Below are 14,792 nucleotides of genomic sequence, written 5' to 3'. Positions count from 1 at the left end.
TTTTGAAAATTTCAGAGTTCCCAACCAGTCGCCTGGAGATGAGCGCAGTGGCAGACATCTTTGACAGAGACGGCGATGGATACATTGACTACTATGAATTTGTAGCCGCCCTCCACCCAAACAAAGATGCATATAAACCTATCACTGATGCTGACAAAATCGAAGATGAGGTACCTTATCACTACCCACAACAACAATACTGCACTGTGTTCTGTCCTGGACATCTTGCACAATTCATGCAGACCTTTTATTTTCATGTTTAGTAGGTGTCAAGGTTTTAAGGATCTACTATGCAATACTAACATTAAAGTGGATATTTCATCATTGTTTTCGGCAGGTGACAAGGCAGGTAGCTAAGTGTAAATGTGCAAAACGATTTCAAGTTGAACAGATTGGAGACAACAAATACAGGGTAAGTTTTCAAAATAAGTTTGTAGTTCTTTTAAATTGAAATTGATTTATAATTTGGTCTGCATTTTTTTTTTCCTGGGAGTGCTAGTTATTTATTTTTACGTCATATCAAAATTTTATAGTATATGAATTTCTAACTTTCATATAAACAAAACCTGCATTTTGTATATAAGGACATATCTTTGACATGTACAACATGTATGTTAACTTTAAAGAGAAAAATATTCACAGGAAAACGCATTTCTTATATTTACATTGCTTCCTATTACTTTTTATATTTTAATGATTAGAGGTAAGTTTTCATATTTATAATAACAAAGCTATTCCAAGCCAGAATCACAGAGTTAAAAATGTTGACTAATTTTTATAAAATGAAAAAGAGGCAATGTTTTCCATTTGTGCAGTAATTTTCCTTTTATTCAAAATCTTGATAACATGGTTCATCTTCCTCAAAACAATTACTTGAAAGTTCGTGTGACTTGATCACTCTTTCTCCGCTTTGGAGCATCTCTTATATGTAGTAACTAGATAGGAAATGTACTGAGTGTCCCTAATACAATGTATCTCTTACAAATGGAACAGTATTCATTTTTATTTGTATATTTCCATATTTTAGAATAATCATCTAAATATTTGAATTTTTAACTTAAACTTGACACACAAGAATTTTCAAACAAATTGTGTAGAAAATGTTCTGATTATCGGGTTTGTAGTTGGATACCTGCACATCTCTAAACTAGATACGGTATCTAGAAGCCCTGCGTGTGAGAGTGTGTGTGTGTTCTAGAGCCATATAGAAAGTTTCCTATTGAACTAATTATATCTTTCTTCCATTTTTCATTTTTTTATCAGTTCTTCCTGGGAAATCAGGTATAATTCAGTGGAATGTATTCTCAAGTTCCCAATGATTTTTTTTAACTTCATAGTCATTAAAGCTTGCCATGGCCAATCTTCCCCATGCTGCCCCCCCAGCTACTACATGTTGGTTGGCGTGGTGTTTCTGTAGACGCTCTAAGGGTCCTCGATCCAGGATTCCTTTTTGCCTTGTGTCTCAAATGAGGAGATTACTTTTAAGCAAACCAGATAATGAATTGTAGCTTGGCTGGTTATAGCATTACGGATGCAATTTTCAGTTCCCATTTTTGGTAAATACTATTAGCATGTATTTTATGCCAGTACTCCCTGGAACACATACCTCTACGTGCTTCTCTGGCGTTTACCACCGAGGACGTGTGGTAGGCGGTAGCCAGGGGAGGATCACATCAGGCAGGGACACAAAGAATACCGGGAGGTCCCCGTGGCGCTCAGCCACGAGTAACGCGTTCTTCCCAAAGAACTATTGTCCATTTGTTCTAAATCATTAATGTAGGGCTTTGCATCCTGTGGGTAGAAATTTTAACCCTGGAAGTTCTGAATGTTGTAATTCCTTTTGAGAAAATGTATTTCTTGTAACTTACAAAATCTTACAGTCACATTTTATGCCATTTTGACCTCACATTTAAGTCAATATGAACGGTTCAGTGGCACTACACGTGATCAGAATTTTAGAACTAAAGATCAAGAGCAAATGTATTTTGATTTAAACGAGGAGAGAATTTTTTTACTGCGTGCTTTTAGAAAGAACCATGCCATTTATAGTACCTGGCCATATCATATAACTCTGCCTCTCAGTTTCTGAGCCCATATTACATCTTAAACTTCAAATTACCTATGGCCCCCATTTATTCCATCACATAATTGTGTCAAATAGAAATGTTCAGTTACTTTGAAGAGTTGTTTTTTTAAAACTTCTATTTGTTATAATATATTATTTGGGACAGCAAAAAAATAGCATCTTTTATTTTTAGAAAGGATGAAGTACCTCAAAAGGTTTTCTTCATTAAAAGCACAAAGAACAGCATTAGTCTGTTTTTTCTTGTCTCATAATTTGGCACTTGGGAAAATTAGGGAAATTCTGAAGACAATGTCGGTTGTCTGGATAATGTCTTCTCAAAATAAAATTGAAAATGATTTATATTTATTAGAATTACAATTTCATCTCTATAAAGTACAACTTTTGTTTTGAATGTTGTCTTGGACCAAATGTGTCTGGTCTAATTATCTGGTTACTTAAGGGTAATTTTCTTTAAATCCCCTCCTTTCCCTTTGCTTATTAGCAGCACCAAATTTTTTCTAACAAGATATATTTTGATTTTTACACTTTGATTATATTTCCGAAACAGGTTCAATTTTAGGGAAGTTTAAATGTCAGGGTTAAAAAATGGACTTAGAAATAGCAGTGTAAAAGGTTTGATGTAAAACGCATGAGTTGCTGCTGGTGCCTTTTCCATGCTTTACAGGTTCTTCTGAGTTTCAGGGTCTTGAATGTTGGCTTTGTTCTAGGGTTCGCTTCCTGAAACTCAGTGATAAAGCTTATTGAAAAGTAGCAGGTTGTTTCTACTTAAAATTTTCTGTTTATCTATCATGAGCCCAGACCAATAGTCAAAGTCACAATAGTATTTCACCTCCCCTAATAAAATAAGCTATTTATGTTTAATTGACTGTTCAGTTTGCTATGGTATCTGCTGGGTTGGCAGCCGTGAAATTCAATATGGTACTTTTTATGAGTTGGACATGAGCCTATTAGAAATGATTTAAAAGTATAAAATTATTTCTCATGGGCTTTCAAAACAAATAAACCTTATGACGAGAAACTCCATGTAGTCTAGACATTTATTCCGGACTTGCAGGATGTATAGCATATCCAAGTGATTGGAGATCCATTGAAAAGGCAAGGAAAAGATGAGTGCTTATTACTGTCAGCAGTTATGGTACAAAGAGCTTTAAGAGAAAGCCATTTTGATTTGAAAGCTGTATCATTAATGTGCCAGTGACTATTCTAATATTATAGCAATATAATAAATTGGCACATTAATCCGGTCTTCTTTAACAAATTGGTTTACCAGGTTATTAGTGGTGAAGAAATTTTATTTGACTGTGAAATTTTTATTGGTCATGTTCATTTACTACTTTATCTCCCTAAGAGTTTATGAAGATTCCTCCCACTGATTTCAGTGACAAAGTTTTAGTGTAAGAGGAAGTTTTAATGAAGAAAAATCAGTTTCTTAAATCTTCTTTAGAATCATTTTATTTTGTGTAAACCCTGGGCAAGTGGGCCAGCGCTTATTTTCATGGCTGTGTTTAATTTCTAGAAACACTTTTAATCCCTGCCTTACTAATGTCATATCTGTCATAAGAAAGAAACATTATTTTGTAGAAAAAGTCCTTCATGTTATACTTGATAACCTTTGTTATCTTTCTTCAAACTATTTCCTGTGGGCTAAATCAGCATGCAGCAGTCTAACGCAGACCATTACAAACCCCTTTTCCTGAGATTTTACTAATCGCTGTGAACTAAGCAAAACATTCAAGTTGGTTGCTTAAGCTACTGCCGATTACCCACCACCCTTTAGTTTAGAATGACTATTGACAATTAGAGGTTCTTCTTTCTTCATCTTCACAGTTTGGAGACTCCCAGCAACTGCGACTTGTTCGAATCCTACGAAGTACCGTGATGGTCCGTGTTGGAGGTGGATGGATGGCACTTGATGAGTTCTTAGTGAAAAATGACCCGTGCAGGGGTAAGGAGATACTTATGTTGAGATAATAGTACCATAAAAATATGTCAATTTTGTATTCATTTCCAGCATCAATAACATACTCGGATACAGTTTTGGTCATTTACTGTGATAGGGAGTGTTTCACATTGGCCTGCCGGCCTAGAGGTCCCAGAGAGCTTGTGGCGGCCATGTAAAGCCTGCTCTACTCACTGCGTTTTTTACTTCTCTGAATAAACATGAGTTTGGCAGGCAAGAAATGCTAGACTAGATTTTCTTTATGAGATGATCCCATCTGCAATTTTCAAAATGAGCAACTACACCAATCAGGGAAAGGATTTCATCTGCCATTAAATAGCAAAGTAGGAGGAAAGAAAGTTGAGGTAATGAAGACTGGAGATACTGCATGGTAAAAGTTTAAAAGTGAAAGTTTTTATGAAATTGGGTGAAGTGAGGAAAGCAATACTTAAAGGTTAAAAAAATAAGCACTGCCAACTTGACTCTTACTTTGAAGTGACAGATTGGAGCATTAAAAACATAAACATTATACTATAATAGTTCTAACCATGTCTACAGCCTAAGAGCCCTTGGTTGGCTTTTAATTTTCCTTATTTTTTCAAATGCTGTTATCAGTTTTTGAATTTTTAATTGAATTACTTTGCACATAGTCTTAGCTCTCATTTACTGAATAGGCCCATTTTTCCCTTAAAGAAACAATAACACTTTGGTGCTTTTCTTAAACCTGTGAACTTATTTTAATCCTTTTAAACAAATGAACAACAACAAATGTCTGTGCCAGCGCTATTAGGCTTCCAAGTGGGAGGTCGAGGTTCCCCTGTGGGCTTCTTTTGTTTCGGTGCTGGCATCTGTTTTTTTGTTTGTTTGTTTGTTTGTTTAAGATTTTATTTATTTATTTTTAGAAAGAGGGGAAGGGAGTGAGAAAGAGAGGCAGAGAAACATCCACATATGAGCGAATCACATGCCCCCAACTGGGGACCTGTTCCGCAGCCCAGGCTTGTGCCCTTACTGGGAATCAAACTGGTGACCTTTTGTTTAACAACCCTGCACTCAGTCCACTGAGCCACACCAGCCAGGGTCAGTGCTGGCATTTGAATTCACAGGTATACTGGAGTGAGTTCCTGTGCAGTCGGCAGCCTCTTTGCGAAGGCCACGGGGGATTGTTACACAACCGTACTCAGGAGCTCTGCTCTCTGCAGGTCAAAGATAAAACCCCAAAAGACAGTGAAATAACAAAAGCTCACTTTTGATTTTATGTTTTGAAAATAATGCATCTGAAGGTAGTGTAGCTCTGTTTATGAAACAAAGAAATTAGAACACGTAGTGTTCTGTTAGTTTGCTTAGCAAAGTTATCGTGACTGTGGCAACGTCCTCCAAGTACATTTTTCTTATTGAGTCAAACCTTTTTGAATGCTTTTCCTGATGCAACTTTTCTTCTAAATTGTGTGCTAAAGGCCGGATCTGAGCACCCTTTGCATATTCAACTACTGTACTTTGTTTCTTCTCCTGCTAACAGTATTCTTTAATGTGATTGGTATCCTGTGTCATTTTTTCTAGTTCATCATCATGGGAGTAAAATGTTACGTTCGGAATCAAACTCTTCAATTACTACTACTCAGCCTACTATAGGTTGGCAACCCCTCTCTTTGCCTCTCCTCTCTTATCTTTTCTCTTTCCTACTTTTACATTCTTGCTTTAATTATTTGTTTGAAAATAACACGCTTCATCCATTGCGTATGGCTTAAGTCACATCCAACTGAGCTGGCGCTTCCAAGTTTAAATTCTGAAAATTTCACACACTTTGTGGTGTGTTGCAAACGTAGGTGTTATGTAAGTGATCAAACACATGCTAACACGTTGCTCATTGGGTTCTTGTGGAGTGTTCTCCGTGTGCACATGTGTTTGTATGAGTGTTGCATCACTGATTACCTCACGGATCTCGGGTCTGGTGTTTGTTATTGCATGTTGGTAAAACAGCGCTTTTCAAGGCATAAAGTAAAAATACTAGCTGCCTCCCTTAAATAAAAAACTTGACAGTTTATATGTTGTCATCATGATTAACAAGCCATCTGTCATTCTGTGTAATTCTATTGTTTAATTAATCCCAATGTTATTAAAATACTGGCATTCTCCTGACCTTAGCAGTACATGCAAAAGACACAGTCCCTGCTTCCCTGGCTTGTCTTCTCAGTGTGCAGAAAGGGTAACGAACCCACGTGGGCATCAGTACCTGGTGGATTAAAATATTTTGGCATGAGCTTTTCATTTTCATGCTGACTCTTTCTTTAATACTGGTTATTCTGGCTGGTGTCTAGTGTTAGAATAAACACTTTTTTTTTTCTTTCCCAAACTTACTTGTATCCAAAAGGAATGCATTGTAAAGGAATGCATTTACCTTTTTGTTATGCTGAGTTGGAGTTGGCATGGCAAAAAGATGTTCTTCAAATCCTCAGCGTAATCTGTGGTGCCAGGTGGTTGTTCATTCCATCAAGGATTGAGCGCCTCTCTTTTTTCTTTCTCTCCTGTCTGTGTGCATTGTTGTATGTTATGCAATCCAGCTAAAGGAAGGACGAACATGGAACTTCGGGAGAAGTTCATTTTGGCAGAGGGTGCCAGTCAGGGTATGGCTGCTTTCCGACCCCGGGGCCGAAGATCGCGGCCTTCGTCACGAGGAGCTTCGCCCAACCGGTCAACGTCTGTGTCCAGTCAGGCTGGCCAGGCGGCCTCCCCGCAGGTCCCTGCCAACAGCACACCCAAGGTAGGACTCGGGAAGGAAATGTTTTCCTCCTCCCATGCAATCAATGTCTTAAGTGTACTTTTCAATGTTTTAGGACCCTAGAATTTGTGGGCTTTCCCCATTTGTGTTTTTTCTCACGATATGGCAAATGAAGGATTTTTTTTTTTAATATATGTTTTTGCCTTATGGCCTCCAGAGCGACTGTCTATTTAGGTGCTGCTTTGGTTACCTTTCAGATTGTTTTTTCTTTGTAAAGCTTCATTCGTTTTTTTTTTGGTGTGTATGATTTGCCATCAAATCTTTCCATGTATTTTTAATTATTATTATTCTTACTTTGAAATGTGAGTCTTAGCTACGAATATCTTTTTCTGTGCTTCCTTTTTTATCTGCTGTCCTTTACATTTGATTTGCCATTGTTCCATACAGATTCTCCATCCTTTAACACGCAATTACGGTAAACCATGGTTGACAAACAGCAAAATGTCAACTCCTTGTAAACCAGCAGAGTGCTCAGACTTTTCCGTGCCATCTGCAGAGGTATCGTAAGGCCCCAGATTCTAGTCTAACAGCCTTCTTTGATTGAAAATATCACCCACTAACATTGCTTTACCTCTCCCTTAATATATGTACTTTAGATAATGCTATGCCTTTTTAATAGACTTCTGTAAAATAAGTATCAACCCAGAAATTCTTGGAAGGCGTGAGAGTAACAGGTTAACAGAAAAGACAGTTTTTGCTCCTTTAACAATGTCAGCCTCACATAGTCACACCTGCAAGTGCTGTATCTCCTTTGCTTTTTTTTTTTGTTGTCTTATTCATACTTAACTTTACTTTTCTGACGTGAGAGAGTAAAATACAGCAGATTGTATCCAGACTAAAGCAGAGTTCCTTTTAGAGCTGATGGTATGCTATTGCTTCTAAACATAAGAAGTACAACCAATCCCCTTTAGGTGAGAATGAGAGGCAGTATCATTTGCAAGATAAATCACTTAAGTTAAAAGAATGTTTATAGAGTGTTCACTATAGCAAAGGTCTTTTTGAATGTCTATTACATTTATTTCTGCTCAAGGATAGTGGTTGCATAAGACACAAGACTTTAATTATCAGAGGGGATTGGGGGCTTAGGTATGCAAAAAATTATGTGCCATTTTCAAAAGGTATGTATCTTTATTAGACTTTAATGGTTATTATCATTCGAGCAAGCTCTAGTGTTTAATATGGCATGTTATATACAGATATGATATTTAGATGATACAAAATTTACCAAGATTAAACTCATAGGTCATTTATATTCCATTGAAATTCAACCATATATCTTTTAAAGGAACTTCTATGTAAAATGACAAACATAGGCACCAAATAAGCACGTATTTGATTAGCAAGAATGACAATAATTAGGGGGAGAAAAATTCCTGAATAACTCTTCTTGAATTGAAAGAGGTATTTCATGTTTGAGGCCAGAGTCCAGGTATAGAAGTGGCAAATGCCTGTAGAAAACCCTCTTATGCTTTTCATAACACTTTCTTATCTAGTATTTAATCCTCGCATCAGTAATAACAAATAGGCAGAGAAAATTTTATTACCCTTATGACTCAGATGGAAATACCATTAATGACAGGGGTAGAAATGGCACAGAAACAACTCATTCTTCAACTGATCCTCATTCCCCCAGCCCCTCATTTCCGCTCCTTCCTTCAAGTGAGAAATGTTAGTGTTGTGTGTTATATCTAGAGATGTCTGTCACTCATGATGTGCCCATTACAGCAAAAACTAAACAGTTGGAGGAACCTCAAGCAATATGATTTTTAAAAATACTTAGAACTGCTATGGTAGTTCAAATTTTTAAAATGTAGAGAGTCCCCACAATTAAAGTCTAAGTATGCTATTTTGACTAGTAGAAAACTGTGTTTTATTTCAAGTAGCTTCATCAGAGAAAAAACAACCAAACAAAACAACAATGTGCTTTTATAGAAGGGTCTTTAAAGGTAGAATTTATAACGTTTACAACATTAAAACAACCAAGATATTCTGAGCAAAATGATTTGGGTCCTTCATGGCAATGAATTCTGCCCCCTTGAGTGATATTTTGTAATTGTGGGTCCTCGTTCTCTCAGGGAAGCTTAAGATTCTTCGTTAGGAATTTAACTAGATCAGAGTAGGCAGGTCTTGGGCAAATCACTTCCCTCCTGAGGGCCTCATTTTTCACTTTTGTAAAAAATGTGATTAAATGAGTTGGGGACATTAATTGTGGTTATATGTGTGAACATACTTTGAAAACTTAAGTATTGTATATATATGAATATATAAATTCTATACTTAAATATATGTATAGAATACATATGTAAACGAGTTATGAATATTATGTTAATATTACAAATTTTTAACCCTGCTGTAATAAAAGGTCTTACAAAAGCCTTATTAAACATTTAAAACCACTTAATAAAGGAACAATTAATTTTTTTAATGCACACATATTTTAATTTCTTCCAAATAACTCCCTGACCATGACTTTATGAGGATCCCTACACCTCTTAGGAATTTTTTTTTTTAAACTTTGGAAGAATTGTCAAAATGTTATAGTGATCTTTAAAAAAAAATGCAGTGGTTTTAGACTTACAATAAAATTTCACAGTTGTGATTGCTTTAGACAGTCTCTGTGAACTCCTGTAAGAATTTTAAAAGAATTATCCCCAAATGTTGCCTAGGTATCTTGTGTGCAAGGACCACAGAAGGTGATTGAGCCAAAAAATGAAGGGGCATGGTAGCAGGTCATAAAACGTCACTTTTCTTGCAGTTAATTTGTTTAAATTATGGCTCTCTGCGCTTTACTTACTTACCTCTTGTTCTATTCTGTTGATGTCATTTTGCCTGGTTTCTGGAAGGCTGTGCTGCAGGAGAACATCCCAGCACAGTTTCTCAGAGCCCCACCTTCTCTTGGTGCCAGGCAGTCGGCACCGTTTCACCAACCTTCCCTTAACTCTCTAATGTTTACTAACAGAATGGAAGACACTAAAGTACTCACAGTTTAATTTGCCTTTTCTTCCTTGCCATCATTGGGGGATCTCTGTTTTTGTGTTTCTCTTCAACATGAATTCATGTTCTTTGGAAAGTTCCCTTTGAATTCAGGGAGGGAACAAGAAATTAGTGGAGACAAGCAAGTGGAACCCCAGGCCTCGTTGAAGAGGTCTAGGGGAGGGTTTGCACCTGTCTGTAAAGTGTTGTCAGTCTTGTATCACAGAACACGAGCAATATCTTGACATGTCCTTTCCCTGATTGAATACAGGGAACACCAATACAAGGCAGCAAGCTTCGACTTCCGGGATATTTATCAGGGAAAGGCTTCCACTCGGGGGAAGACAGTGGCTTGATAACAACTGCAGCCGCCAGAGTCCGTACACAGTTTGCTGGTAAGTGCGGTGCATTTCTTTCTCTAATGGCTTTTGCAGTATGTTCTGAAGACGAAAGTCCTCTTACCTCCTCACTGGGAGGAAATTATGAATTGATTATGCTGTACTGTATTCTTTTGAAATGACACAAAGCCCTAGTCCTCCAACAAAAGTAGGGGATAAATGAGTCATGGGAATAAGTAACTAGAAAATCCCTTTTGGAAAATACCAGAGAAAGATGAGAACAGAAGAAAAACTATGGTAGTATCCTACCCCATTTTTAGCTGCAAAGTTTTGGTTTTTCCGTCTGCTTGGAAAACGTACTGGGCTCTGTTTCAGGTGGTTGGAAAAACCCAGCCATACTGGGCCTTAAACCAGTGCTTCTCATATTTCTTCACAGAATAGTGACGCTAACCCTGGAGTGCTAGGCTCAGCAAGCATGAAGCTTCTTTAAAGTTCCAAGTCTTTTAAATTCCTGCCTGCTTTCAATGACTTATCCTTCGGCTAAACTTGCACCTATGAGTTAGTTTCATTTTGCACGGCACACATCTGGGCATACACACTAAACTTGGGAAAGTACAACCTTAAATTATAGCTGTTTTCTTATATCTGTTTGTAATAAATGGAATCCTGTTTTAAGCAGGGTAAGCTCAAACCTAATTTTTGTTTGTAAAGCTAGCTTTTTCTATATTATATGTACTTAGAGAGAGACTGCCCTACCCTTGTAGAATGGAGAGAGGCCATGAATCCACAGCATTTTCTGAGTGCCTGCAAGGTGTCAAGAGAAGGTGCTGAGATCAAGAGGGCATTAGATTTCAGGAGTCTGTTGCAGATGGACCCAGTGGTGAGGGTGACCCATCTCTGGCCTTTCTCCTCAGATTCCAAGAAGACTCCCAGCCGACCAGGAAGCCGAGCTGGAAGCAAGGCCGGGAGCAGGGCCAGCAGCCGCCGTGGCAGTGACGCGTCAGACTTTGACATTTCGGAAATCCAGTCTGTGTGCTCAGATGTGGAGACTGTCCCCCAGACACACAGGCCTTCACCCCGAGCAGGTTCTCGGCCATCCACGGCCAAGCCTTCCAAAATCCCCACACCTCAGAGGAAGTCACCTGCTAGTAAATTGGACAAATCCTCAAAGAGATAGTGCAATTGGTTCCACCAAGGCCCTTCCTTGAGCATTTATTATTTAAGTTTGAAAGATGTAAAATATGATGTAGAAATTATTGTGAAATATTGATTGCAAGAGGTGAGTTTAAAATTCTGCAGATGGCCTTATTTGTGTATTTGTCTTTTTATTTTATCTGTATAATTTTTTTGTCAGACATTCTGGGGTTAAAGTCACACCATATGTGAGGGGGAAGATAGAGTTTAACATGCACTAACATTTCTGCACTGTATGTCTTGAGTACACACTAAATCAATTCCTGTACCTACCTGCAGGTAAGTCCACATCCTCTGAAGCCACAGCTCTACATCGGTAGCTAACGTTAAGGATACCTCATGACTTTTTCTTGCTTTCGTGGACACTCTGAAATGCAGAAAGACACACACGAGGGATACATTTCAATATGATTTACATATAAACTGAAAGCTGGAGGGCAGAAAGATAAACACACCTGCACAGTTACTTAAGCTGTATCTGACAGAGAACTTCCAGGTGGTTACTGTAAGCACTTGCCCGTGCTCTGATGTTCAAGAACCTTACACCGTTTCTGTGCCATTGCTTCACTTGAGGCCAGAGGTGTCCTGGATATTAGACCTATTATACTGTAAGAATATAATTATAAAGTGCATTCATATAAACGTGAGGTTTTCTTTTGCTTGAGTGGACAGTAGCACCTGTATCATCAAACTCATTTTGTATCAAAGCAATTTTGCTTGCAGAAAGCTATGAAATAAAACATGTCCCTTAACTACATTGCTATGGAATTAATTTTTTTCCCCCCAGGGAAAAATTAGTGTATTTTTTTATGAGCAATATCAATTTGGAGTGACCAAAAAATACTTAAAAATGGGTTTATTTTGATTTCTCATCTGAAATAATCATGTTCTGGTATTATATCTATATTTAATAAATATATACATTTTAACTTATTATGTATACTCACTATAGAAAGATACTAGTATGCATTTAATAAAACATATTCACTTGAACATATGGAATACCTGATTATTTAAAGTGAACTTATGTTGTTTGTTTTTTTGTTTGTTTGTTTAAAATAAAGCTTATATGTATGATGTATTTTTACTAACAGTGTAGCAGGCTAAACTCAGGGGACAGCAAATGCAGGTATTTGATACTATAAATATATAACAAAATTACATTACCTACTAATTCTACAAATATATTTTATAAGGGCCAACTGCGTGCCAGCCAGTCAGTGACCTTGAGGCTGCAGAGTCCCTGCCCTCTTATACTCAAGGGGGAAACCGTTAATAAACAAATAAATCACCAGAAAACATAACTGAAACCAGGAGATATGTGACAGGGTAGCTGATTTCATTATAGTAATAGTCTTCTGGCCTATGTACATTTAAAAAGCAAATGATAGAATTTCCCTAAATATAAAAATGGTATCAAATGTAATTACAAGTATGGCAGATTGTTACTCTGGGCATGACAGGTCGTGACGTTCCCTATAAATCTGTAAATTTATTCCAGCAAATGGCAGTGGTGGTGTTCATGTTCGAGGGGAGAGTATTATGTGTTCCCTGCTTGGCCTTTTACATGGAGGCTAAGGCAGAAGAGACTGGAATTCCCACTGACAGAAATTAGGTCCACTTTTAAGTAATAGTAATTCCTCCTTTCTGAAAGCATGGGTCTCAGGTGGGAGCCTTGATGGAAAGGGTAATTCTAAGCTAAGAGATCACATGCTATAATGCATGCATTTGAGTATGAGCTTGTCACCCAAGAAGGCAGCTGAAATTGTTGTTATTCCTTTGGTGCTTTGCATGTGATCCCATTTCTACTTCAAAGACAAATTTACAGGAATGATTTTATCTCAGCCCATTTGAATGCCACCGCTGTTAAAGACCTAGGGATTTTGCTGTTTTTTAGTAATAAAATAACCTCTTGGAGAAAAGTAAGTGGTTTAAAATATTTCAGAAAAATCTTAAGGAACTGATCTTAGTTATCAGCAATTGCCCTCAAGGGGAGCTTTTCAAACTCTGATGCCTCATACTGTTTCATCTTGAACTGATCCTGGAGCCTCAGGTTGACTTCAGAAAGTCCTGTGGTTTCAGTGAAGGCAGCAGACACACCTCTACTCCTATATGCATTCTTTCTCTTTACCTTTTCTTTTTGTTTTTTCTTTTCCTTCCTGCCTGCCTTAAAAATAAAAGACATTGAAATGAATCCGAGCTCTAAACATTTTAATGTAAGGATTGGTTCTGTTAAGAGATAAACTGAGACATATTAAAATTTTTAAGCATTAAACCAAAACTGATTAGAATGAGGTAGCGCCAAACCGGAAGTGCATAGGAGCGCTCTACTAACAGGAGCTCGGAGACAAGACTTGTATTAAAAAAATGCAGAAGCAAAGCAATGAAATTACGGATGGGCTACAGCTTTAAAGCCTAGTTGGCTGGCTGTGCTCGTTTGTCCTCAGCGGTTTGATTTTGTAATTTTGAGGCATTTACAGGCTTAGCTTTGGGTTTGCTTACACAGACTGCAGTCCACCACGGCCTTACACCATTACACATGGTTCCACCGCTGTGTAATAGCTTCCTCGTTTAATTAATAGTTCCAGGTTAAAAGTTCTCCACTATGGGCACAGAAATTCAAGATGATCTTTGGTAAGGTTGGCCTGCTTGTCCAGCTTTGAAACAAAGTATCATTCACCTGAGGCCTTGCACTGGCCCCAGCCCGGTTTCTAAGCCGGACCTGTTCACCCCCGGACCAGTGCGACTCCAGCTGGTTTCCGGACGCAGACCGGAAAAAAGAAGCGCTCACATTAAGTCTGAAAGCGCTCCACACAAAGGCTGCGGGATCGAAGGGGAGGCGCCATGAAGCAGGTGCTCCCGCGGCGTGGCCGGTACGTTTGCTAGTTGCTCGTTTCTCCGGGGGCAGTCAGGAGACCCCTTTGGTTTCCTTCTGACCTCAGGACTGTCCAAAGGTAGACATTAAAATTTTTAAGAGTTTGAGTAAAGATTGATTTGAATCTGGCAGTGCCAAGCCGGAAGTGGTCAGGAGCGCTCCCTTTACCCGACGGACCGGAACTGCGAAGAGACCTTTATAGCGGCATGTATTCTTTGGCCACCCCTTAAAGCCTAGTTGGCTGCTTCTGAAGTTTGTCCTTAGCGTTTTGATTTCCTAACCTTGAGGCATATACAGGCTTAGATTTGGGTGTGCTTACCTAAGCAGCCACAGCATTAGAGCCTCCTCAGACTAATGGTCTCCTTGTTTAATTTAGTTCTTAATCATCAGAAAAGCGGGATTGTGGAATAGACTTTTGTGTCTTAAAAACCAAAACTACTAATTCTTATGTATTGCCGCCTTCTTTTGAAGTAATAGGGTATCCTTTTTGATATCAGTGCAGAAGTAGATGGGCTTGGCCAAATCTCAGATCTGGTTCCTTCAATAGCGAATCTGCGTGGAATGGCCCAGGAAGTGCCCTCTTGGCTGTAGGGAGGTTGACCTGTGAAAAT

At 38.2% G+C, this 14,792-nt stretch overlaps 1 protein-coding gene across 18 annotated transcripts in view; it reads left to right on the top strand.

The window, feature by feature from the left end:
* The window catches only part of DST (dystonin), a 427,647-nt gene extending 415,366 nt beyond the window's left edge, over nucleotides 1-12,281 (top strand). For 5 of the 18 annotated variants that reach the window (XM_054569508.1, XM_054569506.1, XM_054569512.1 and 2 more), the window contains 9 exons: nucleotides 16-170; nucleotides 338-412; nucleotides 1,264-1,281; nucleotides 3,914-4,031; nucleotides 5,583-5,654; nucleotides 6,584-6,783; nucleotides 7,189-7,299; nucleotides 10,046-10,169; nucleotides 11,027-12,281. In XM_054569508.1, coding sequence (XP_054425483.1) covers nucleotides 16-170; nucleotides 338-412; nucleotides 1,264-1,281; nucleotides 3,914-4,031; nucleotides 5,583-5,654; nucleotides 6,584-6,783; nucleotides 7,189-7,299; nucleotides 10,046-10,169; nucleotides 11,027-11,289 — 1,136 coding nt within the window. In that variant the 3' untranslated portion in view covers nucleotides 11,290-12,281. The remainder of the gene's footprint in view (nucleotides 1-15; nucleotides 171-337; nucleotides 413-1,263; nucleotides 1,282-3,913; nucleotides 4,032-5,582; nucleotides 5,655-6,583; nucleotides 6,784-7,188; nucleotides 7,300-10,045; nucleotides 10,170-11,026) is intronic. The other 13 variants (XM_054569517.1, XM_054569516.1, XM_054569518.1 and 10 more) reach the window with 6 other exon arrangements.
* Nucleotides 12,282-14,792: the final 2,511 nt, after the last annotated feature.

The sequence above is a fragment of the Pteronotus mesoamericanus genome, unplaced genomic scaffold (assembly GCF_021234165.1).
Source record: "Pteronotus mesoamericanus isolate MK-2021 breed Mesoamerican mustached bat unplaced genomic scaffold, CSHL_Meso_final contig_20, whole genome shotgun sequence".
Taxonomy (NCBI): Eukaryota; Metazoa; Chordata; class Mammalia; order Chiroptera; family Mormoopidae; genus Pteronotus; species Pteronotus mesoamericanus.
This window is presented reverse-complemented; position numbering and strand designations above follow the sequence as displayed.